Source organism: Tachyglossus aculeatus, chromosome 5, assembly GCF_015852505.1.
Source record: "Tachyglossus aculeatus isolate mTacAcu1 chromosome 5, mTacAcu1.pri, whole genome shotgun sequence".
Classification (NCBI taxonomy): Eukaryota; Metazoa; Chordata; class Mammalia; order Monotremata; family Tachyglossidae; genus Tachyglossus; species Tachyglossus aculeatus.
Window position 1 is genome coordinate 81,184,512 of NC_052070.1, and position 25,385 is coordinate 81,209,896.

A 25,385-nucleotide genomic window follows, 5' to 3' on the forward strand; every position below is an offset into this window, starting at 1 on the left:
AACACCTTCCACAAGCTGCACAGGAATTAACTTATGTGATACCCACGACTATACTACAAAATAAAGGATTTTGCAATTGCATTTTATAGGTACAGGGATTAAATCAATTTAGCAAGATAAAATCTTTTGTTTTGAGGACTTCTCTCCCCACCCACTAATTTACTTCCACTTACCCAGTAGCACACTTCTTGTATTCATTGCCATAGTAACCGCAGTGACCAAATCTGTCACCTTGAGAATTCACTTCAATGAAACAATTCTTTGGGGCAGCTTTTGCTTCTACAACACAAGAGAAGAGTTATATCAGGCAGGAGAGACACAAGTATTCCCTAATTTTCCATAAATCTTGTTGGACTAATCTAATTTCCTTCAACAATTGAGAGATACTATAGAGCATGGAGACTACATCTTGACTTTTGTATAGTTTTTTTGATCTTCTTAATGATATGCTAAACAAAAACAGAAAAATGTGGTTTAGATCTGACTTGGAAATTAGCATAGATTTAGGGCCTGAAAAGAATTTGGCTAGGACAAAACAAATTAGACAAATGACAAAACAATCTTCAGTAAAAATGCAAAATAACCCACAGCACTAATACTGTACTTTTTCAGAAATAACTCAATGTTCTCAGTTCAGTCATCTCTATAATACTATTTTTGAAACTGTGAGAAGACTGGTGAAAATTCTGCAGATAGATTTTTTTAATTTAAATGCAAGGACACTTTTTTCATACTCAAAAATCAATTGAGGCCTAATGGAGAGAGCACAGGCCCAGGAGTCAGAGGTCCTGGGTTCTAATCCCGACTCCACCACTAGCTTGCTGTATGGCTTTGGGTGAGTCACTTAGCTTCCCTGTGCCTCAGTCTCCTTGTCTGTAAAATGGGGATTAAATACCTGTTCCCCTTCCCTCTTAACCTGTGGGACCTATGAGAAACAAGGACTGTGTTTGATCTGATTGCCTCTAGCCCATTGCTTGACGCATGGTAAATGCTTAAATAACACAATTGTTATCATCATTATTATTATTATTAGACTATGAGCCCCATGCTCACACAATAAGTACTCAATAAGTACAACTGATTGATTGACTGATTAAATGATGGGGCTCAGGTACTGTATCCGGCCTAATTAACTTTTATCTACCCCAGCACTTAGCTTGATGCCTAGTAAGCATTTAACAAAATGCATTTAAAAACATCATTATCAATGGTATTTATTGAGCACTTATGGTGAGCAGAGGACTGTAATAAGTGCTTGGGAGAGTACAATACCACAGAGTCGGTAAACACGTTCCCTGACCACAATGAGTTGGGCAAAAGTTAGGAGCAGGCAGTCAAAGAGCAGGGAAATGATTGAACGAAAAGATCATAGGTGAGTTGCTATAGCCTCACTTTTCATTTACATGGAGGGGATGGTTTTCAGCAGGCCAATAGGCTCATGAATGGAACCTGCAGCCCAATAGAACCTATCAAAGCTTCTTTTATTTATATGACTACTTTAAGTCACTACATTTAAATAGAAATAGTTACAGTCAGATCATCTTAGAATCACTATGTGGAAAAGGATATTGAGGAATGACCCAGTTCGTCCTCAACATGTCTGCAGGTAGACCTACTCCTAAACTTTCCATGCTTCTAAGTGCTCAGAGAAATAGAAAACAGAAAATATCCTGTCAATGTCTTACTGTTACTATGCCAGCTATGATAACCTTCCCATTTAAATTTTAGAAAAGCAGCATGGCTTGGTGGAAAGTGCATGGGCTTGGGAGTCAGAGGATGTGGGTTCTAATCTTGGCTCTGCCACTTGTCTGCTGTCTGCTTGTCTGACCTTGGGCAAGCCACTTAACTTCTATGTGCCTCAGTTACCTCACCTGTAAAATGGGGATTAAAACTGTGAGCCCCACATGGGACAATCTGATTACCTTATATCTACCCCAGCACTTAGAACAGTACTTGGCACACAGTAAGTGCTTAACAAACAAACAAAATTTCTTGTCTCAGGTAACTGCATTTGAATCGCTAACATTACTTCATTCAGTATCTCTCCACAGTCAACAATAACCTAGTAAAGGTTTCCTTTAACCTAGTGAAAAGAACATTAGGTTTGTCTTGGACAACTTCCAGTGAGAAAATGAATAGTTCTTGATTTACTAGTGTGCTAAACAATAAGTGCTTATCACAACAAGATAGAGGCACCTGAAAGCACAGTTTCACAAAGGCATAGCCAGCTCAAAGAACTTTCACATCCCCATTAATCAATCAATGGTATTTACTGACCGCTTTCTGTTTGCAGAGCACTGTACTCCGCTTTTGGGAGAGTACAATATAAGAGATTTGGTAGACACATTTCCTGCCCAACAACAAGCATTCAGCCCAGAGGGGGAGCCAGACATTAATATAAATAAATTACGGTAATGGACATGAGTGCCGTGGGGCTGAGGGAGGGATGAATAAAGGGGGCAGATCTAAATGCAAAGATGACAGTAGTTTATAAAATGAAAATAAAGGTGTTGTTGGTTTAAAGATGTCTTAAAAAGCCTATAACTTTCAAATACTTTTGTGAAAACATTCTTACTTGATCCAAAGATGGCCTGACATTGAGCATCGTATGATTGGCACATGCCATTGTAACAATAAGCTTTATTGTTCTGACATTGGTAGCCATTCTGAACTGAAACATCCTGCTGACAAAACTGAGATGAGCCATTGCAGTACTCTGGAAGATCACATTCATTGGCGCTTGCTCGACACACTGTGCCTCCTGGAAGGAACTGGAGAAAACAAAATCCAGAACAACAGGGTAGTTGATACCAATTTCAGTATGTTCAGACTCTGGAAAAATACTGTTAAATTCTACAATCATATGGCATTCTCCAGCCATCCAGATTCACGGTTTCCTCCCAGGATCATTCATCAAAAGCCACATAGCCCATACACTTCACGTACCACCCTACTCACCATGCCTCAATCTCCTCTCTCTCATTGCTGATCCCTTGCTTGTGTGTCCTCCTGCTGGCTTGAAACTCCCTCCCCTTCACAATCAACCAAATCAATTATATACAACAGACCACCACTCTGTCCACCTCCAAAGGCCTACTAAAAGTATATCTTCTCCAAGAAGCTTTCCTTGACCTCTCTTTTCCCCCACCCTATTTACCCTGGTTTGGGTGTCTACTGTGCCCTTGGGTCTGTAGGCCTTAAACGCTTTGATACACACCCCATGCCCAGCCCCACAGCACTTACATATATATGTTATAGTCTGCTGCTTCCCCTAAGTGTAATTTATTTTAATGCCTGTCTCCCCCACTAGACTAGGATCATTTTGATCAACTCTACTGTACGGTACTCTCTATACCATAAAAGAAAAAGTGCTTAGTACAGTGCTCTGCACACAATAAGCCCTCAATAAATTCCATTAACTGATTGACTACTGGAAACATTATAAAACAGAATCCTGATTTTTTTTTTCCAAAAGTGAGGATTCCTTACCCGACACTTGTGACAACAGTCCCCATAGGCACAGTCAGCACCTGATCGAAGCTTACAGTTTTTTTCGCAGCAAGGGTCCAATTCACATTCCTGCAAATTATATAAATTGATCATTATTACCAATACCAATAGTTGATATTGACTAATAACCTCTACATTTCTTGTAAGTTTGAATAAATTGTTCTCAAGACCTAATCTGTCACCTCACCTACCTGACCATGCTACTCACAACCCAGATACGGACATTAAATTTCCTGAGCTCACTCTGGATTCTGTATGTATTCGAGGTTGGATGCTTGATGTCTATAAGATCTGTGCCAAAATGATATTCCTCAGATTTTACCCTATAAATGTACACATCACTAACTCCCTTCCTGACTCCACACCTTTCTTACAACTTCCCTCAGCCACAACAACCCCTTTGCTAGCCTCCATTAAGACACAAGTATTCATGCTGTTTGCTTTTTGTTTTGTTTTTTATGGCATTTAAGTGCTTACTATGTTCCAGGCACTGTTCTAAGCCCTGGGGTAGAAATGTGGTAATCGGGTTGGACACAGTCCATGTCCCACATGGGACTTACAGTCTTAATCCCCCATTTTACAGACAAGATAACTGAGGTACAGAGAAGTGAGGTGACTTGCTCAAAGTTACACAGCAGACAAGTGGTGGAGTCAGGACTAGAACCCAGTTCCTAGAGCTAGTGCTCTAGCCACAAGCCTGTGCTGCTTTTCACAGCCCACCATTAGCCCATGCAGGCTATGTAAATTGACCTGGCCTCACCAGGGAATACTTCACATTTAATAATAATAATTACGGTATTTGTTAAGCACTTATGATGTGCCAGGCACTGTACTAAGCACTGAAGGCATTGTACTAAGTGCTCACATTGCTCTTTGAGTTTGCCTATAATTATATGCTTTTTGAACCAGGGTGCCCCTACTCCTTTCTAATTATACTGGAAAGCATAAGGAAGTTCTCTTCAGTGTGTTTATTTATTACTAATAATGCTCTCAGTCTCAATCACTATTTCAAAAATTAATGGAAAAATAGGTACCTCCAAGGTAATGGCTGGGGCTTTAGGGCCAGGGTGGTGAAAAGTTCCCCCAGGGAAAGTCATCAGTTATTTGTTGGGGGGAAAGAGATTGGGCCAAAGGAAGAGCAGTGGGAGATCACGCTTTACCACATGCTCCTCGCACTGAGCCACACCTCTTTCAACTAGGCCTTAGAACAGAGAAGATGCTGACCAAAACATATTTTATCAACCACTCTCCATACAGCTGACAGCAGAGAGCCATGGAGTGGCTGCTCGCTAAGGACTTCTTCAACTCTCCCCAGGGGTGGGTCCAGTTAGTAACTTCACACTTCTAAAGCTTGGCTGAGACTCCAGTAATCACAGAGCAACGTTAGAGATTGTGAAAACCCATATTCATGTTCTGTAATTTACAGTTTTTTGGGTGCAAGTTAATAATTCAATGAATTCCAACCTGAAAAGTCAGGGAAAAAAATGATTTTTCACAATTTGCACTACTCTCTGGAGAGCAGAGCACTAAGCACAGGGTAGCATGGCAGGGTAGCATACCAGGGAAGGAAGTATGGGGAGGACTCAGAGTCTCCAGCAATGCACTGTAGCAAGAGCTGGGGAAGTGACCTTGTTCTGTGGAGGAATAACCTTCATTAACAAGCAGTCAGCAAGGAAAGGCAACTGGAGGAAGGCAGTATAACCTAATGGAAAGAACACGACTGGAGACCCAGTTTTAAGTTCCAGTTCTGCCACTGCCCTGCTGTAATTCACTGGGCAAGTTACTTAACCTCTCTGAGCCTCACTTTGCTCTCCCGGCCTCTTAGATGGGTGGAACTGTATGTGATTATCTTTTTTTTTTACAATATTTATGTGCTTACTATGTCCCAGGCACTGTTTCAAGTGTGCGATACATACAACGTTATTAGGTTGGCAGTCCCTTTCCCACACGAGGCTCACAGTCTAGGTAGGAGGAAGTAAGATTTAATCCCCATTCTAAAGATGAGGAAACTGAGGCACAGATAAGTCAAGTGACTTGCCAAAGGTCACACAGCAGACAAGTGTCAAAGACAGGACTGGAACCCAGTAACTCAGACCCCAGGCACTCATTCTTTCCATTAGGCCATGCTCCTTCTCACTAGGTCACACTTTCTAATCCAGCACTGAGCACAGTGCTTGGCATACAGTAAGCACTTAAATACCATAACCGGTTGCCTAAACCCCAGATATAAACTGGCTCCTAGAGAGAGGGTGAGGAAAGGATGACAAGGAAGACAAGGAGGGAGAGTAAAGACAGAGGCAGGAGAGAAGGGAGGATGAGAAGAAGAGGCCAGCGGTGGCCGAGAGGAAAGGTAACAGCCTTGAAAGGCTGGAGGCCTGGGTTCTAATCCCCACTCTGGTATGAGAGTTAAAAAAAATTGTAAATAGGACGGTTTAGAATAAATCACCTAGGAGTGCTGAGATAAAATTTTCAGCGCTTAGAACAGTGCTTTGCACATAGTAAGCGCTTAACAAATACCATCATTATTATTATTTAGAAAGAGAAGAGAGAGGGTGACTGGATATTTTCTAATAATGGTATTAGTAAAGTGCTTACAATAGGCCAAGCACTGTACTAAGAACTGGGGTAGTTATAATATAAGCAGATCTTTTACTTTCAGAGATCTTAGCACAGTTCTGAAGGTGAACTCTGACCAAAAGCTGGAAGTAGCAATCTCTGAAGGGGAAAGGAGGAAGGTGTCTTTTGACAGCAAGTGACAAAGTTTTAAGAAACTGCCTGGCTGTGCCAGTTGCCTTTCTTTACCTATGCTGGAAAAGAATCCATTGTTAAAAAAAAATTGGTACGCAAAAGATGTAAATGAGAAGCTATACACACTGAGCTGGAGACCAACCAAATAAAATCAATGGGGTAGGGAAAACTAATCCTCACTTTCCACTGTGGTAGTTTATAGCGCTTTGCTTAGCTGTTGACTCAGAATGAATGTTTAGGGTCTTAGGCTGAAGGTCAAAACCTCAACTCTAGCCCTATTGTCCTCTGGGTTGCCTCTTGCTGGATTCTCTGATGAGGTGAAAATGCTTTAACAAATACCATACCAATAATGGAAATTTGGGCCAAGCTGCCCCTTTCTTCACATATTCTTATTTATATATAATAATAATAATGGCATTTACTAAGAGCTTACTATGTGCAAAGCACTGTTCTAAGTGCTGGGGAGGTTACAAGGTAATCAGGTTGTCCTACAGGGGGTTCACAGTCTTAATCCCCATTTTACAGATGAGGTAACTGAGGCCCACAGAAGCGAAGTGACTTGCCCAAAGTCACGCAGCTGACAATTGGCAGAGCTGGGATTTGAACTCATGACCTCTGACTCCAAAGCCCACGCTCTTTCCACTGAGCTGCTTCTATATTTGTGGCTGGGCATACACTTCAAAGTGCACCCACAAGTAAAAGCATGTTTTGTGTCCTAAATCTTCCATTATGCTACTGCCATCATCGTCCATTAAAACAGGACAAAATTCCCAAGTGTGCTCCAATTAATTCTTTCCAGACATTTGCAACATGATCTCCCTCCTCCCCTCACCTCCAAAAGATGTTAAACAGAAGCCTCATTATAAATGAATGGTCAATTTCTGACCTTTGGAGAACCACAGTCACACTCTTCCCCAGGATCCACTAGCTTATTGCCACAGAATGGAGCACTGTAAGATTCATCAGGTTTGGGAATATTGAGCAGGCAGCTTCCTCCTTTGTTTAAAGTTAACTTCTCAAAGTCATCTGCACTGCAACTGCTAAAATTTCTGGAACCCCTAGAGCAAATATCAAAAGTTATATCATGAGGCATACAGTTCTATGGTCACTTGAAAAGCCTGCCTAGCAACTTAAAGGTTTGACTGATAATCTCACAAAGATTCAGGAAACAAAAGGGAGATCAATTAGTAACTATTTTCACAGACAACAAAATTCTTGGAGATATGATGCATCCTGCCACAACCAAATTTATCTTCCATCAACACTTCTTTGTCCGAGTCATTCTCCTCCTCCGAGTAGGGCTCCAATTCCCTTCACTGCTATTACACCCTGTTCAGAGTAGACATAATGCTGTGCCCCTTTCTTTCTAAGAGTAGCAAAGGGAGCAAGACAGAGACCATGTTTAACTCCCATCTGTGTGTTCTCTCCAAATGCTTAGTTCAGTGCTCTGCACACAGTAAGCATTTAATTGGTTGGTATTTGTTAAGCGCTTACTATGTGCCAAGCACTGTTCTAAGCACTGGGGTAGATACAAAGTAATCAGGTTATCCCACGTGGGGCTCAAAGTCTTCATCCCCATTTTACAGATGACGGAACTGAGGCCCAGAGAAGTTAAGTGACTTGCCCAAGGTCACACAGCTGACAAGTGGCAGAGCTGGGATTAGAATCCACAACCTCAGGCTCCCCAACCCATGTTCTTTCGACTGAGCCATGCTGCTTCTCTAATAAATAGCCTTACTATTACGTACACACAATAGATTTGTACATACACATACTTATATGAACATGTTGAACAATTTTTTAAAATTAGTTTTAGTCAATCAATGATGTTTATTGAGTGCTTACTGTGTGTACAACACTGTACTAAACACCTGGGAGCCCCCCTTTTCCTCTACTCCTCCTCCCCTCCCCATTGCCCCTACTCCCTCCCTCTGCTCTAACCCCTTCCCCACCCCACAGCACTTGTGGATATTTGTACATATTTATTATTCTATTTTATTAATGATGTGTATATACCTATAATTCTATTTATCTATTTTGATGTTTTTGATGCCTGTCTACTTGTTTTGTTTTGTTGTCTGTCTCCCCCTTCTAGACTGTAAGCCCGTTGGGTAAGGACCATCTCTATCTGTTGCCGAACTGCACTTTCCAAGTACTTAGTACAGTGTTCTGCACACAGTAGGTGCTCAATAAATACGACTGACTGAATGAATGAATATAATACAAAAGAGTAGCTCCCACAAGGAGCTTATACACTAGAGGGGAAGATAGACATGAAAGTTGATTACAGATGGATATGTACAAAAATGCCCTGGGGCTGGGAGGGGTGAATATCAAAGTGTTTACAGGTAACAAGAAGGAGGGCTAAAACAGGGAAGTGAGGACTTAGGAAGGTCTATTGGAAGAGATGTGATTTTTTTAGTAGCGCTTTGAAGATGAGGAGAGAGGATGTCTGCTGGATATAAAAGGAGAGAGCCTTCCAAGCTAAAGTGAGGATGTAGGCAAGGGGCCAGCAGTGAGAAAGATGGGACTGAGGTAAAGTGAGAGGGATGACATTAGGGACCAAAGTGTGTGGGCTGTAACTTTCTGTTTTGTTCATTTTCCATGATTTTTCACATTAATTAGGCAAATCTCCAAGTTCCTATATGGGATTATCTTCCCTTTCCTGTCTCCATGTGCTAGTCTTAACCTTCCACTTCCTAAACTCTACTGAGCAGTTAGCACAACGCTCCGCACACAGTGGATTCACAATAAATGATGTTTTGACATTCATTCAACTGTATTAATTGAGAACTTACTGTGTGCAAAGCACTGCACTAAGTGCTTGGAAAAGTAAAATACAACAATAAACAGTGACATTCCCTGCCCACAATGAGCTTCTAGTCTACAGTGGGGGAGACAGATATCAATATAAATAAATAAAATTACAGATATGTACATAAATGCTTTGGGGCTGGGACCGGGGGGGGGGGGGGGGGAAGAGCAGTCCAACAAGCCACAGAAATCAATCAATCAATTGTATTTATTGAGCACTTACTGCTTGCAGGGCACAGTTCTAAGTGCCTGGGAGAGTACAATAAAACATAGCTGGTAATAACAATAATGATGATGATGGTATTTGTTAAGTGTATACATTGTCAGGCACTGTACTAAGCGCTGGGGTGGATACGAGCAAATTGGGTTGGATATAGTCCCTGTCCCACGTGGGGCTCAGAGTCTCAATCCCCATTTTACAGATGAGGTAACTGCAGCACAGAAAAGTGAAGTAACTTGCCCAAGGTCACACTGCAGACAAGTGGCAGAACTGGTTTTAGACAAGTTCCCTGCCTACAATGAGCTTACAGCCTAGAGGGAAGGCCCAGAAGTTTCTAGAACAGGAAAAGTGCTCACTCCTCAGGATCTTGCTCAGAGGGAAAACTGTTTTTCATAAGATATCAATCACTCACCCAGTGATATCAGCTGGAGCTCAGCCAAATACAATGGAAGATTTGGGTAAAGAGGAGCTAGTAACAAGTACTAAATTGGGAGGTAAATTCTCTTGAACCACAAGGAGAATCCATCTTAGGAGTTCACAGGAAGAGGTCATGGGGAGCAGAGTCCATTGTTAGCCTTTCAATATGGAAGGAAACATGAGGTGTTGTTTGCCAGGAAGGCTGAAGGGTCGGTAGGGTTTCTGCTTGATGCAGAGAAGAGTGGATAATCATTGAAGGTGTCTGAGGCAGGGGAGATGTATACAGAATTACATTTTAAAAAAAATCAATAGTATTTATTGAGCACAGACTATGTGCAAAACATCGTACTACGGGCTTAAAAGAGGACAACAAAGTTGGTAGACACGTTCCCTGCCCATAGGTTGTAAAATGGGGAATGAGACTGTGAACCCCATGTGGGACATGAACTATGTCAAACCTAATTAACTTGCATCTATCCCTGTGTTTCGTACACAGCCTGGAACATAGTACGGGCTTAACAAATACCATTAAAAAAGCTTACAGACTAGAGGGGGGAGACAGACATTAAAACAAATTACCACTTTATACATATAAGTGCTGTGGGGCTGAGGTTGGAGTGAATAAATGGTACAAATCCAAGGGTAAATATGATACAGAAGGGAGAAGAGGAAATGGAGCCTTAGTTGGGGAAGGTATCTTGGAAGAGCTGTGATTTTAATAAGATTTTGCAGGTAGGGAGAGTAATAGTCTGTCAGATATGAAGGAGAAGGAAGTTCCAGGACAGAGGAAGGATAAGGGCGAGGAGTCAGAGTGAGATAGATGAAATGGAGGTACAGGGAGTAGGTTAGTGTTAGAGGAGCAAAGTGAGAAGTAGGAAAATGATCCAGGCACTGCCCTGGGGAGGGGAGAAACTCAAAGGAGAGGCAGTTACTCCTGGACCTAAGTTATAATACTGCTGTACAACGACTGCTGCTTCTGAAACCCTTAACTAAGTAAATTTTGGCTATCTGTTTATGGACAGTGTGTCTGTAATTTGTGCCCGTACTTGAGCAAGCTATTTAATAATTTTTCCCATATCAATTTTACAAGGAATAGTGTGAGGACAAATGATATCTCATGTAAAAGAGTCTTGGAAACCAAAGTGCTTGAAAAATCCCGGGAAGCAGCACTGCATTTACTTACGTTGCCCCAGAATTCATGATACAGCTGCTTGCTGCACAAGAACAGGTCCTCTCGTCATCATGGTTCATCCCCAAGTTATGGCCCAGCTCGTGAGCAACGATGGACGCAAACATCTCCACCCTGCTATGCATAAACTATAAAAGAGCAATAAGATGGTCTAAACAGAAGGAAAATCATGTTTCATTTCCCAGGATGATTTTGTTTCAATAAAACCTATTCATTGACTTTATATAAAAATAACTTCCAGACATCAACAGAGAAAAGGGGTGGGTAGGTGGCTTCTAAAGAGCTTAGATCAATTCATGAATGAACAGTCCATAACAGGCTACCAGAGGGAAAGTTAGGAACATATAGAGAAAAGTTAAAGGGAGAAAAGAAGATGGGGGAGGGAGAAAGAATTCCCAAGCGCTTAGTACAGTGCTCTGCACACAGTAAGTGCTCAATAAATACGATTGAATGAATGAAGGAATGAAAGAAAAAGGGCAAAAGAGGTGATGAAGAGAGAGTGGAAGAATCTGACAACTGGCTGTGATGCTAAAGGGAAGATAAGGAAGAAAAGGGAAGAAATGAAAAACCACAAGTCATTTTGAATGTTTCATGGATCTCAGCAAGTGAGGCATTCTCCATGTGCTATTATTTACTGTTAGCAAAAAATTCAACCCCACCATCTCCACTAAGCTGATTCAAATCATCAAAGTTTGCTTTAAAAAAGAATGGATAATGAAAAGGCAGTATACCACATTGATCCCGCCTGCATGGCTCCTTGAACACACTGTTCCCACAAAGGCCATCCCTGCAGTCCCTCTAAATTCCTTCCTCCTAGAATGGCACAAGGAAAAAAAAAAGTCATTTACTTGAAGAAATAAAGGAAAAATATCTTTTTTCCACAACACCACCATTTGTTTGTCCTTATTAGCATCATGATGTGCCCTTCTAGCCCAGTCATTGCCAGCAGTAGGAAAGACACTGGTATAAAAGATCCGGTGAATGGGAAGTCTGTGAATTAGCTCAGCACCATGATCTCCTCTTCCTTATGATGAGGCACCTATTAAGCATTTCACTACTCATTAGCACCTGAGAGTGCAGCTGAAATAAAAAGCACATCTAATTCAAACCAGTCAATTTTTCTACTTGCAGGAAGCTTTACTCATAAGTTTGCTGCAGGATTGCACTTGCATCTGTATCCTTTGGGCATTTGGTATTCTCTCCACTTTCAGCCCCGAAGTACTTATGTACAATATCCATAACATTTAGTATGCTAATTTCTGTCTCCCCCAGGCAGGGACCTTCTCCCCCAACTCCATTGTACTGTACTTTCCCAAGTGCTTAGTTAAGTGCCCTACATACAGTAAGCACTCAATACCACTGATTGATGGATTGGGATGGAGGAGCATGGTATTTCTTCACCCTATTTTGATTGTCTATATTTAAATGACAGTAAACTGATCCATGTTCTTTCCTCTTAATATACGGAAGGAAGTCCAGGGCAGACTTCAGATGGCAACAAGAGAAGCAGCCACTTCAAGGGGCAAAGGCTTAAGTTATTATGTTCCTCCCATCATTCAATCATATTTATTGAGCACTCACTGTGTGCAGAGCACTGTACTAAGCACTTCATCCCAATGTTAAACACTGTTAAAGTTAAACACCTTTAACATCATTTCAAAGGGGGGATAAAAGCATCACTTACAGAACTAACTGTGCGCTGTCATGTCTCCGACGTGTGATGAGATTCTTCTCCCGCCACTGCACAAAGTTTCCCAACACATCTCCAGCGCTCCCAACTATACTAATTGGGTTTGAATGTGTCCAAATCTCTAGACCAACCAGCACAATGCGAATATTTAACATAATGTACATCTGGAAAGGAAAGAGGAAAAGCATCAGGATTCCAGAATGCAAAAAGACTTTTTATCGAGAATAGCTACTTTAAATATAGATGTATATTTCTTGTTAAGAATCCTAAAATCCTTTTAGAAAAAGGCTGTCCTTTCTGAAACTGGCAGGAGCAATATACAGCATTTTTCTATCACTTTACTCTTCTCAAAGATTTCACTACTAATTCCTTTTACTCCTATACTTCCTACAAACTTGAAAAAGGCTATAATAATACATATAATAATATAATAATAATTGTGGTATTTGTTAAGGCAATAATAATTGTGGTATTTGTTAAGCACTTACTATGTGCCACGCACTGTATTAAGCACTGGGGTGGATACAAGCAAATCGTGTTGGATACAGTCCCTGTCCCAAGTGGGTCTCACTGTCTCAATCCCCATTTTATAGATGAGGTAACAGGCACAGAGAAGTGAGGTGACTTGCCCAAGGTCACACAGCAGCCAAGTGGCAGGACCAGAATTAGAACCCATGACCTTCTGTCTCCCAGACCCATGCTCTATCCACTTTGCTATGCTGCTTCTCTAAGGTTAGAGTGGGCAATTCTAGGAAATAGTTCAATTCTCTCTGAAGACTTGCAGCCGGACATCAGTTAATCCCCTGCCTTAATTAATTTACACTGAAATTGATTAACTGAATTCTGAGGCCATGGTGCCACAGGGTAAATGAAATCTAGTTTTAAAATTGATCATAACTTACGCTATCCAGGTAGTTTGCTAAATGAACCATCTCTTCCCTCACAGCAGTCTGATTCCTCCCCATAATGTCATACTGCAGAAAAGAAAAAAATAACGGTCAGGAACATAAAATGACCAAAATATTGTATCTGAGGGGTGGATTTTTATTTTCTTTTTAAATCTTAACATTATTACGAAGGTGAGTAGAGAGGAAAGCAATGAGGGGAAAGCATTCTCTGCTTCAAACAGAGAATGGGGGAAGGAGTCTTGGTAGAGGTAGCTTGATTTCCTTTTCTCAGCTCCTGAAAGTAGGTTGCTGAACACTCATTTCAATAATAATAGTGGTATTTGTTTACCACCATGTGCCAATACCTGTAATAAAAACTGGGGTAGATACAAGATAATCAGGTGGAGCACAGTCCCAGCCCCACATAGGGCCCCCTGTGTAAGGGGTAGAGAGAACAAGAACTGAACCAACATTTTACAGATGAGGAAAATGAGGCCCAGGGAAGTTAAGTGACTTGCCCAAGGTCACACAGCAGGCAAGTAACAGAGCCAAGATTAGAACCCAAGTCCCCTGACTCCCCAGGCCCTTGCTCTTTCCATTAGGATACACTGCTTCTCAGGAGCCTCGATTAGCAGAGCTTCATTCAGTAGAACAATACTATTACTGGGCTAGATCTTCCATTTGTTTTAATCCCAGCAATGATTTGCAGAGTATACGATAGAGAAAGTTTATAATTGTAAATGGAAAACTTGAATTGGTGTGAAGTCACTTGAAGGAATTTTGTTTAACTTTGACCTTGAATAGGTGATACAAAGAGAGAGGAACAAGGAGAAAAATCACTTATCAGTAGTTCTATGCCTTGGTCACATTTGTGATTAGGCTACCGGAAGCTGAACCAAACCAGAAGGCAATTTGTAATTTTCCCAAGGAAATTCCCAAAGAGGGGACTGCCACAATAACTGTACCATGGTTTCCTTAGATGACAGACACCTCAAGACTATGGTCAACAAACTCTCATTACCAACAGAGCTGGTTACTGCCTCCCTAGATCCGCCTCATCAGCTAGGCTGTATGTGTTCGGACAGGCAGGACACAGCACTCACTCTCTTCCATCATCTGGGAAGATGACTGACTGGCAGTCATGGTGACTGCAGTTCCTGCTGCTCTACATCCTGCGAGGCCTCCCCAGAGTTTTAATCTCCACCAGGATTCCAAGGAGCAGAACAGCAGAAGCAGAAACCATGCCCTTCATCCCTCATCCAGTTTCTGGTTGTAGAAGTTATGATTTTTTTTTAGTGGTATTTGCTAAGCATTTACTAGTGTCAAACTGTCCTAAGCACCAGGGTAGCTACACATTGACTAGGTTGGACGTAGTCCCCATCCTGCATGGGGCTCACTGATGCTTGTAGTGGTGATGGAAGCAGCAGTGCCTATTCATATCTGCTTCTCTCTGCGAGGATGTCAGACTTGGTAACTAATTGCCTGTCCCAGTTCCTGTTCTCTTAACTCTGGGAAGCACAGGAAATTCCACTGACTAACAATTTAAGGAACATCTTAAACCTCTATTTTGTAATTATTCAAAAAACATTCTCCATAACATATTAACCCATTATTTTGGATGTAGGTCAGAACTGCTCATCTTCTCTATAGTTTTTTCTTTTCCCCTTTAAGGTTAAAGTCTGTAATGCACAAAATTAAATTACACTTGATTTCTGAGTGCGAGTTAATGCTAAATTTCAAGTTCTGTATCCTTCAAACAATGCTGCTGAAGAGCAGTGGGGCCTAGTGGACGGAGCCCAGACCTGAAAGTCAGAGGAACTGGGTTCTAAGTCCGGCTCTGCCACTAGTCTGCCATGTGACCTCAGGCAAATTACTTAACTTCTCAGTGCCTCAGTTTCTACATCCATAAAATAGGGGTTCAATACCTGTTCTCCCTCCCCCTTAGACTGTGAGCCTGCGAGCCCCAAGACTATATCCAACCTGATTAACCTGTGTCTACCCCAGCATCTAGAACAGTGAATGACACATAGTAAGTGCTTAACAAATACTATTAAAAAAAAACCCTCAAAAAATGAAAGCTGAGAATACCACCACTGCAAGGGTAACCTACTTAAATGGGACTGCAGGCCATAGCAGGCTCTTTGGACACTTTTGTGTACATGGGAAAAGAACATTGAAGATCAACAACTTAGACCTGGATCAGCAGCCCTTGCCACACAAATCAGCCATTTTGTTAGTCTCTGGCAAGATAATCTCTCACCACTTTTCCCACCACCCTGTGGTTTTGGCCAGTCAAAGTCATCTACATCACTGCCTTTGGGCTTCCAGCAGCTGTTCATCTCTCTTCTCAGCCCATACTTATGTTCTGGTGAATAAGGCATTAGGGAACGTTATCATTCATTCATTCAATCGTGTTTACTGAGTGCTTACTATGTGCAGAGCACTGTACTAAGTGCTTGGGACATATAGAGACGGTCCCTACCCAACAACGGGCTCACAGTCTAAAAGGGGGAGACAGACCACAAAACAAGTAGACAGGGGTCAATACCATCAGAATAAATAGAATTATAGCTATATACACATCATTAATAAATCTGTACAAATATACACAAGTGCAGTGGGAAGGGGGAGAGGGTAGGGCAGAGGGAGGGACTGGGGGTGATAGGGAGGGGAGGAGGAGGAGAGGAAAATGGGAGGCTCAGTCTTGGAAGGCCTCCTGGAGGAGGCGAGCTCTCAGTAGGGCTTTGAAGGGAGGAAAATGCTAGTTTGGTTGATGTGAGCCCGCTGTTGGGTAGGGACCGTTTCTATATGTTGGCAACTTGTACTTCCCAAGCGCTTAGTACAGTGCTTTGCACACAGTAAGCACTCAATAAATATGATTGAATGAATGAATGAATGAATGTGTGGAGGGATGGCATTCCAGGCCAGAGGTAGGACGTGGGCCAGGGGTTGACAGCGGGACAGGTGAGAACGAGGCACAGTGAAGAGGTTAGCGAAAGAGGAGCGGAGTGTGCGGGCTGGGCAGTAGAAGGAGAGGAGGGGTAAAGAGCTTTGAAGCCAACCTGGGAGCAATGAGACTTGAGGGAACCTTGAAAAAAAGTCCTGAGAAAAGCACCCCCTTCTGAACAACAGCTGAGAGGTCCTCTTGAAGGAGAGGGAGACACTCCATGCCTCTCTGCTACATTTCCCTTCAAAATGCAATGGCAAGGAAAACTCCCTTCTAGATCTGGAGATAAGCTATATTTTAGACAATTGATTACTATAATACTTAAATCTAAAATTGGGGTGAAATTGATCAATTTTCTAAACTTGGGTGTGGAGACTGGCTTAGGGTGTCCTCGTCTGCTTCACTCACCTTGCCCTGACCCTGTGGCTGAAAGCTGAAATGAAGTAGTGGCTGTGTATGTATGTGTGTTGGGGTTGGGTGGGGGGGGGGGTCTGCTCCTTTAGATCCAGTCTGGGGGGCTAGGGGGTTTTCCTTCAGGATCAGAACAATGGCTGAAGAAAGGAGGCAGGGAGCTGCTCCTCCAGGCCCAGAGCCCTGGCTGGTTTGGGGCTGGGGGCGCAGTTCCTCCAGGTTCCTTCCTGAGAATTCTGTAGCTAAAAAATAGCCTAACTGCCTTCCTTCTGAGAAAGCAGCAGCACCGTGGCTTCAGGATACCGAGGCTTCTGAATACGATAAAGCAGGATCTCCACCAGATCTCCAAAGCCCCTGAAATTATTTATAGTTTGGCCACTACTCAAGAGCCAATAAATGACCAGTGAAGAAGAGTTACAAGAGGTGGAACAAGAGATTGAGAAGCTGAAGTCTCACATGAGCAGAAATCCTGGTGCTTGGTCCAAACTGAGGCCTATGAATTGGTGCTTTATCGTGGCAGGAAAGTTTGCATACTCTGAGGAAGTTCAGAGCTATGCCATATAGGGTACCCACAATGGAAAGGTCTAAGCCATGGTATCAAAGTCAATTCACCTATAATAATAATAATGATGGTATTTGTTAAGTGCTTACTATGTGCAAAGCATTGTCTAAGCACTGAAAATTTTATCTCAGCACTCCTAGGTGATTTATTCTAAACCCTCCTGTGTATTTACAATTTTTTTTAACTCTTGTACCAGGGAGGGGATTAGAACCCATGTCTCCAGCCTTTCAAGGATGCTACCTTTCCTGTAGGCCATAGCAAGCCTCACAGCAGACCTATGCTGGGCAGCATCAGCATGGGAAAGAGTAAAAGGAGATGATCCAGTGACTAAAACATTGATTAAAGACAACAGCAGAAACTCAAGTTTTAACTGTGTGGAAGAAGGCAATGGTAAACCATTTTTTTATCTTCACCAAGAAAATTCTATGGATACACATACCAGAACGACTTTATGACAGAAGATGGGATGCTCTGAAGAGGGTGTGTCCATGGAGTCGCTATGGGTTGGAAACGACTCGACAACATTTGAAAAAGTGGGGATAATCAAGTGGGGATAACCACCCAGTCCAAAGCCCTAAGAGGGAACCATCTCACTTCTGCATAATAATAATTATGGTATTTGTTACTATCCAGAAGTGAGATGCTTCCTTGGATGGTAGCAGGATCACAGGGCACAATTCATGGTTGTCTCTGCAGCTACTGGGATATCAAGATTTGGGGGCCCCACAGGCACAGTCAAGTATGTGTAGCACTCTCTGAGGCAGGGGGGATGTCTAAGGTGGGAATCAATACTAGAGAGGTACAACTGAAAACATAGACAACTAGTCACAAAGAAGTAACTAATTAGATTTGCAGAAGGAAAACCGTTCAGGTTTTGTAACTGATTTTTGTAAAAAAAAGGCAAACATTTTAAAACAGAAGGTATAAGATCTTCCCCACATTGAGTTTATTCCCTCCGGCCCATTCCCAAGAGAAGTGTGAGACACACTTCAGAACCTTACCCTTTCTTTGTCCACGACTAAAAACAGTTCCACGTATCTGGTCTGGGGAAGGATAGCTCTTCTTTTCTGTCAGGGGAACAAACACCATAAAAATCAAAGAAACTCAAAAGGTCACAGGCTTAAGCATATGAGTTCACTAAAGCTCACTTAACATCACATCTGCTAAGAACACTCTAAAATTACCATCTTTCTTCACATATCCAAACCATCAAATAATCAAAAACCCAAGAAAAAAATGTTGTTTCTACAAATTTTGACAAGCCTCAAAAATGTTCTAGCTCAAGACATGTGTGTGGTTCCCACATAATTGGGCTGTTGATTGTCTAAATCACAAAAATCACCTAGAAAACATGAAAAGATAAATCCTACTTATGCTATTTTTTATGGGAAGAGTGCCACTCTACCTTGCATAATCACAAAAGGAGCCCTACATTAGATGAACAAGAGATGGGAATTCAGGTGCTATCTGTCCACAGATCAACACCCACACTTTGGAAAGCAACCATGAACTACTGCCAAAACTGACCATCTGGGTGTCAGAAGGTCATGCATTCTAATCCTGGCTCTGCCACTTAACTGTGACTGCTGTGTGGCCTTGGGCAAGTCACTGAATTTCTCTGTGCCTCAGCTGCTTCATTTCCAAGATGAGGATTAGGACTGTGGGTCCTGTGTGGGACAGGGACTGTGTCCAATCCAATTTGCTTGTATCCACCCCACCACTTAGTACAGTACCTGGCACACAGTAAGTGCTTAACAAATACCAGAAGTATTTATTATTATTATTACTATTAATAATAATAACAATAAATTCAGAGTAAGAATTAAGATGAGTCAAAGAAGATTCAACAGGAATTTGTCTATTTGAAGATGAAGGGCAAATAGATATGCAAGAGGAACTAGCACCACTGAGGCACTTCTAGATTGGGCCCTGTCTCCCAGGAATCTTCTGGACCAAAACTCCTAGGGACTCCAAAGCAGGCCGTCTCTGTCTAGAAGTCCACCTGGTCTCAAGGTGCCTGAACCTAGAATGCCCACTAAAGAGCTGCTCTCATGGCCCAGAAATCATTATTTACACATGAGTAATCCGCTGGGTCACTCCAGCCTCCCTGGCTGGCCAAAAGTGCTGTGTACTGAATAGCAGCCCCCAAACAGTATTTCTTAAGCGCTTATTAATGTGCCAGGCACTATACTAAGAGCTGGGGTAGATACAAGCTAATCAGGCTGGATTCAGTCTATGTCCCATGTGGGGCTCACAGTCTTAATCCCCATTTTACAGATAACGTAACTGAGGCACAGAGAAGTTCAGTGACTTGCCCAAGGTTCCACAGTAGACAAGTGGGTGAGCCAGGATTAGAACCCAGGTCCTTCTGACTCTCATGCCTGTACTTAATCCACTAGGCCACGTAAGAAATTTTTATCCCTAGTTTCCAAACACAGGCAAAACTCATTACAGGAGATAATCTGAACAAGTCAAATTGGCAGCATTTTTTGGCCCCCTGAGAATCTCTTGGCTCATCAGAATCCTAAGAGTGATCTCAGACTCATGTCCACTATGCCACGATTTTCTGGGCAACATGGCATAGTGGATAGAGCAGTGATCGTATCGATCAACCCTACTGTACTCTCCCAAGCAATTAATATAGAGCTCTGCACATATCATTTATGATGATGATGAGTAAGCACTCAATAAACACCATGGATTGCTTCATCCAGGAACTTGTTCCTAACTTGACCCTAGGACTACCACCCTTTAGAACACACTGATATACTTCCCTTAGCAGCTCTTCTGTAACCTTTCCTGGTAGTTCACCCTGCTGACCTTCAGCCTTCCTGGTGAATGCCAACTTCCCATGCCCTTTTTTCCAATAATAGTCATAATAACCATAATCATTATTATGGTATTTGTTAAGCATTTACTATGTGCCAGGCATTGCACTAAGCATTGGGGTGGGTACATGCAAATTGAGTTGGATACAGTCTCTGTCCCACCTGGTCCTCTCAGTCTCAATCCTCATTTTACAGATGCGGTAACTGAAGCACAGAGGAAGTGAAGTGACTTACCCAAGGTTACAGAGCAGACAAGTGATGGAGTCAGAATTAGAACCCACAACCTTCTGACTCCTAGGCCCATGCTCTATCCACTAGGCCATGCTGCTTCTGTGTGTGTGGAATCCTTCAGACAGTTTGCAGGTCTCCTCTTCTCCTGACTCTGGAGTTTCCTCTCACTTTCCTAGACCCGGCCCACTTGCCCAAATCCTCCCCTGTAGTTAGCTGTTCTCCTGCTGTGTTCAGGTGATGGACTGACATCCCATGTAATTCCCCGGGAAGGTCCTGAGGAGTTATCTGTTTTCCTCTTTAGAAATTTCTAAAGGGCCTTTGTCCCTTATGTATGAATGGGACTCACCTGATGGACCCCAAAGAATGACTATTGGGCCACTGCTGGCTTCAGCTATTTTCACTTCTGTCCAGGTCAGTGCAAAAATGCTGCTTAATTTAGCCAATACCATGGTAAGCTGGACCAGTAAGACCTGAATATTTGATCCATTCAGTGCTCTGCTAGCGTTCTCATTAGTTGGGCAGCCTAAAGTTCACTGGCTCTGGATATAGGGCTGGCGGGGAAGAGAGGAGGGTTTTGGAAAACTGCATTGCCTCAGTCAATTGTATTTACTGAGTGCTCACTGTGTACAGAGCTTGGGAGAGTACAATATAACAGACACATTCCCTGCTCACAACAATCTTACAATCTAGAAGGGGAGACAGTCATTAATATAAAGAAATAAAATGAAGATGTATACATAAGTGCTGTGAGGGCAGTGATTGGATAGACTGAGGCCGGAAGCTGGAATGGCCTAGGAGCACAGGTGATAAATACCTGTGGCCTCTGACCTTCGGGGTCAGAACACCAAGACACGCAGCAGCAGGAGGAGCAGCCGCTGTAGCAGCAGCAGCCCACGTGTTTCTCTCTGCCCAGAAGGCCAGATGCCCGCTCTGCAACCAGAACCAATACACTGATACAAGGGCCGCGGGTTGGATGAGTGTCTCGTGGGTGGGATCCAGGTGCCCCGCTGCTGATGGGAATCATGAGTGGATTCCTCCCATGTAGGGAGAGCACATGGTGAGAGCTAGCCTCTCACCACGTGCACGGGTAATGGAATGAATTCCTCCCATGTGGGAAAGTAAGTGGATTCTTCCTGAGTGGGAAGTGCACATGGGTGAGAGCTAGCCACCTCACCCACACGCAATTAACGTATGATCGTGTTCCTCCCGTTAGGGAAGCTCGAATATTGCTAATTGATTACATTCCTCCCAAAAGGGAAGCTCAATCCATTGCGCCTAAACAACTACATAATTCAATTTGCCTCACGGAATAAATTTCATATAAAACTCAGGCTTTCCATTCCCGGCCTCCCTCTCTCTCTCGCCTCACCAATTACTGAACGAACCTGTCCCTGGATGACGGGACACTTGGTGGTGACACTTGCCCCAATTCACACAGCTGACAAGTGGTGGAGTCAGGATTAAAACCCATGAGAACCCAATTGTATTTACTGAGCACTTACTGTGTGCATAGCACTGTACTAAGCAATTCAGAAGTACAAGTTGGCAACATATAGAGATGGGAGATGGGGTGATAACTGGAGGGAGCCATTGGGTCAAGGGAGAGGGGATTTTTTTAGGATAGGGGAGACATGGGGAGACATGGACATGTTTGAAAGCAGTGGGGAAGAAGCCACTGGAGAGCGAACAGTCGAACGGTGATTAGGGAGGAGGCAAGAGTTTTGATACAGGGCGAAGGGATGGGATCAGATGTGCAGGTGGAGGGGGTGGATGCCTCCAAAGTACAGCACCACCATTCCAACTTCCACCATTCTTCCACTCTACATATTGAATTGTACAAGAAAAAGTGCAACATGTGCAAACACTGCAAAAGGACATGACTGGAGCAAAACACACCTTGACAATTACATGAATTTAAAATTTAAGTTCATTTGCCAAGCTCAAAGAAGTCTGATAAGTGATTTCTAAATTATTAACTGAATAATAAGCAAGGTTCTAGATTGCAGCCTGGAAAAGGGAACAGTTTCTCCTTACACGTAGCAGCTGGGTCATACTAGGAGGCTGTTTCTGCAGGTCCTCCTCCTTTTCGTTCTTCCTGTTTTCTTTTTCTGGATCCTTATTAGTTACACCACACATTACAGGCTCACTCTGAACATTCTCCAAAGGATAAAGGAGATGTTCCAAACCTGAAGAGGATTCTAAGGGTTCAATCCCATAGCTGGTATTCTCGAAGTGCAACAATCCCCTGAAGTTGAAACAAATATGTGATATTTGAATTTTAAAATTCACATTTTGAAAGGCACTATTTAATCACAATTATCACATGCTAGGAGTAATTTATTTTAACATCTTCAAATACTGGTACCCAGTTAGCATCAGCAAGTAAAGTACATGGAATGGGAAAGGCCCCAGGGTAAATGCGTATGTAGACTTAAAATCATCCTTGCAAGGAATGGAGTGAAACTTCAACACATTTTGGAGAGTCCATTTGATTAGCAAAAAATTAAGGAGGAAATTTCAATACCTGAGTCCAGAGCATGTGCTGAGAGCCACAGCTGAATTAGGGACTCCCTCCACATAGCCTCGATAATGACAATGATCCTAGGTGATAAGAAAAGGGCATTACTTCTGTGTCTAATGCTACTGCAAACATCCACCACAGAATTTACTGTGCAATGAGAATTACCAGAAGAGGCTTGTCTTCCTGAAGCTTTTATACTATTTATATTACTAATAAGTAGATCCTGGTACTGACATACACGAGCATCCTTGAACTGTATGTTTTCCCTTGTGCCCTACAGGAACACAAATGTTTAGGCAAAGTGCCATAAAGGATGTAGCTGAGAAGCATATAAAACTGTGTTATGGCTGGAATGACCAGGCATCATAGGACTCTCAGGTCGAGGGGATCTCCCCCTACCTGCACCCTTCTTTTCCGTAGAGAGCTGCAGGGGGATTGGATGCACAATCAAGGCAACCAGAAAGAGACAGAGCTGTGTCCTTTTCTCAGTTGCACCCTATTTGCTCCATTCTCTCCTTGCTGCTGCTGAAGTTTAAAACACAAGGGGAAGCAGCACTGCCCACTCAAACTTCACTTTCCTGAAACAAAATGTAAGTTCCCCAAAAATACATTTCAGAGTAATCATTCTGCCAGTCTATCTTCTAAATGACGGTCTCTAAAATATACGAGCTTAAGCAACATTCATAAGAACATATCCTGACTTTTGGGAGAGCCCTCATTTCTGTTTCACCTTGCTCCACCTAATAAGATTTCTGCTACAACCAACCTGGGAGCCAATTGTGGAGTAGCAAGTAAAAAAGGTACTTACCTCCCAGACAGAAGTGCAATTCAATGCAAAATACTGAAAACAAATTTACTTTGGTCTGAACTACTTGGACAAGTAAGGCAAAGTTATTTTTTTTCTGCCTGATTCATCCAGATGATTTTCTGGGGCAGATCTAACATAAGATCCTAAGAGATGCATTCCTAAGAGGTGATAACTTCATCGAAGCCATCTAGTTTAAGACTGCATTAGGCCTTCCCAGACTGACCCCCCTCCTTCCTCTCCCCCTCCTCCCCATCCCCCTCCTCCCCATCCCCCAGCCTTACCTCCTTCCCCTCCCCACAGCAGCTGTATATATGTTTGTACATATTTATTACTCTGTTTATTTATTTATTTTACTTGTACATATTTATTCTATTTATTTTATTTTGTTAATATGTTTTGTTTTGTTGTCTGTCTCCCCCTTCTAGACTGTGAGCCCGCTGTTGGGTAGGGACCGTCTCTATATGTTGCCAACTTGTACTTCCCAAGCACTTAGTACAGTGCTCTGTACACAGTAAGCACTCAATAAATACGATTGAATGAATGAATGTGTGTCATGTGATTTCCAAAAAATTCAGAACTTCTGGTCCCATAATATGCTTAATATCTTTACTTTCCTGATCTGCATTTTAGGCTTATGACAACCTTTGCTCCCACCTCCCCTCCCCCCAATCATTTTTTAAGTGGTTAACTAACGGAAAGGTATCTGTTCTACTCAACTGGTCTTCATATTGAAATAAGATGCAAACCTCACAGCCACCTTTATAAATACAGTCAAGTGTTGTGGGGAGAAATGTGGAGAGGGGAGCGGTAGAAAACCAACAAAATCCATCTCTCACACACACACACACACACACACACACACACACGCATCCTTGATTTGATGCAATATCAATTCCTACTTGTAAAATTTGCTCTTCTGAGAAAATGCAGAGTTTCACTGCCAAAAAGGACAATAATAAAACGCCCTCCTTGGACAAGCAACAGAATTATTTGTATTATAGCTAAGCATCATGAGCAGCCAAATTCAACATTCGGGAATTAATGGAAGTCCTCCTGGCTGGTTCAGTCCCCCAGAGTCCAACTGTTCTCGGGAACAAAAGGACCACACCTCTTTAGGGAAGTCAGTTGTTTTCAAGAAGCAGTAAGCGTCGATACATAAGAGCAAACGAGTGCTTAAGACATTCTAAATGGTGAGGAAGGAAGTAGATTGGTTTTGAAAGTTATCATAATCTTTAAACAAAATTCAATCCAACGATCTTTAAACTGACCAGCAAAAAAATTTCCCAGGGAAATGAAAACCTTCTGAGAATTAAAAACAGATTCTATTCTCAAGTCACCTGAAATGCAGCTTATCTAATATTATTTTCTGTATCTGTTGGAAAATGAATTACTGAGTTTCTAATATTTTAATATGAATTCCTTTTTGTTTAAAGTCTTCTCCTGGAACAGAAAAGAAAAAAAAAATTACCTGCAGAACAGGATAGTCAGAGAGCAGAGCCCCCTCCTTGCTGTAGGTATAAACTACAAAATCTTTGGGCAATAGTTCTCTAAAAAGAAAAAAATAAACATTTTGGATTATTTTACTTTATTAGACTAAGAGAA

The 25,385-nt window shown here is 42.3% G+C and overlaps 1 protein-coding gene across 2 annotated transcripts in view; it reads right to left on the reverse strand.

The window, feature by feature from the left end:
* Positions 1-25,385, reverse strand: part of ADAM9 (ADAM metallopeptidase domain 9) — a 65,425-nt gene that overhangs the window by 13,360 nt on the left and 26,680 nt on the right. For both annotated transcript variants that reach the window (XM_038746294.1, XM_038746295.1), the window contains exons 4-15: positions 25,252-25,330; positions 22,979-23,055; positions 22,489-22,699; positions 18,397-18,462; positions 13,491-13,562; positions 12,583-12,752; positions 11,630-11,711; positions 10,893-11,026; positions 7,145-7,316; positions 3,490-3,579; positions 2,576-2,771; positions 174-279 (exon numbers count right to left, since the gene is read on the reverse strand). In XM_038746294.1, the coding sequence (XP_038602222.1) occupies positions 174-279; positions 2,576-2,771; positions 3,490-3,579; positions 7,145-7,316; positions 10,893-11,026; positions 11,630-11,711; positions 12,583-12,752; positions 13,491-13,562; positions 18,397-18,462; positions 22,489-22,699; positions 22,979-23,055; positions 25,252-25,330 (1,455 nt within the window). The remainder of the gene's footprint in view (positions 1-173; positions 280-2,575; positions 2,772-3,489; positions 3,580-7,144; positions 7,317-10,892; positions 11,027-11,629; positions 11,712-12,582; positions 12,753-13,490; positions 13,563-18,396; positions 18,463-22,488; positions 22,700-22,978; positions 23,056-25,251; positions 25,331-25,385) is intronic.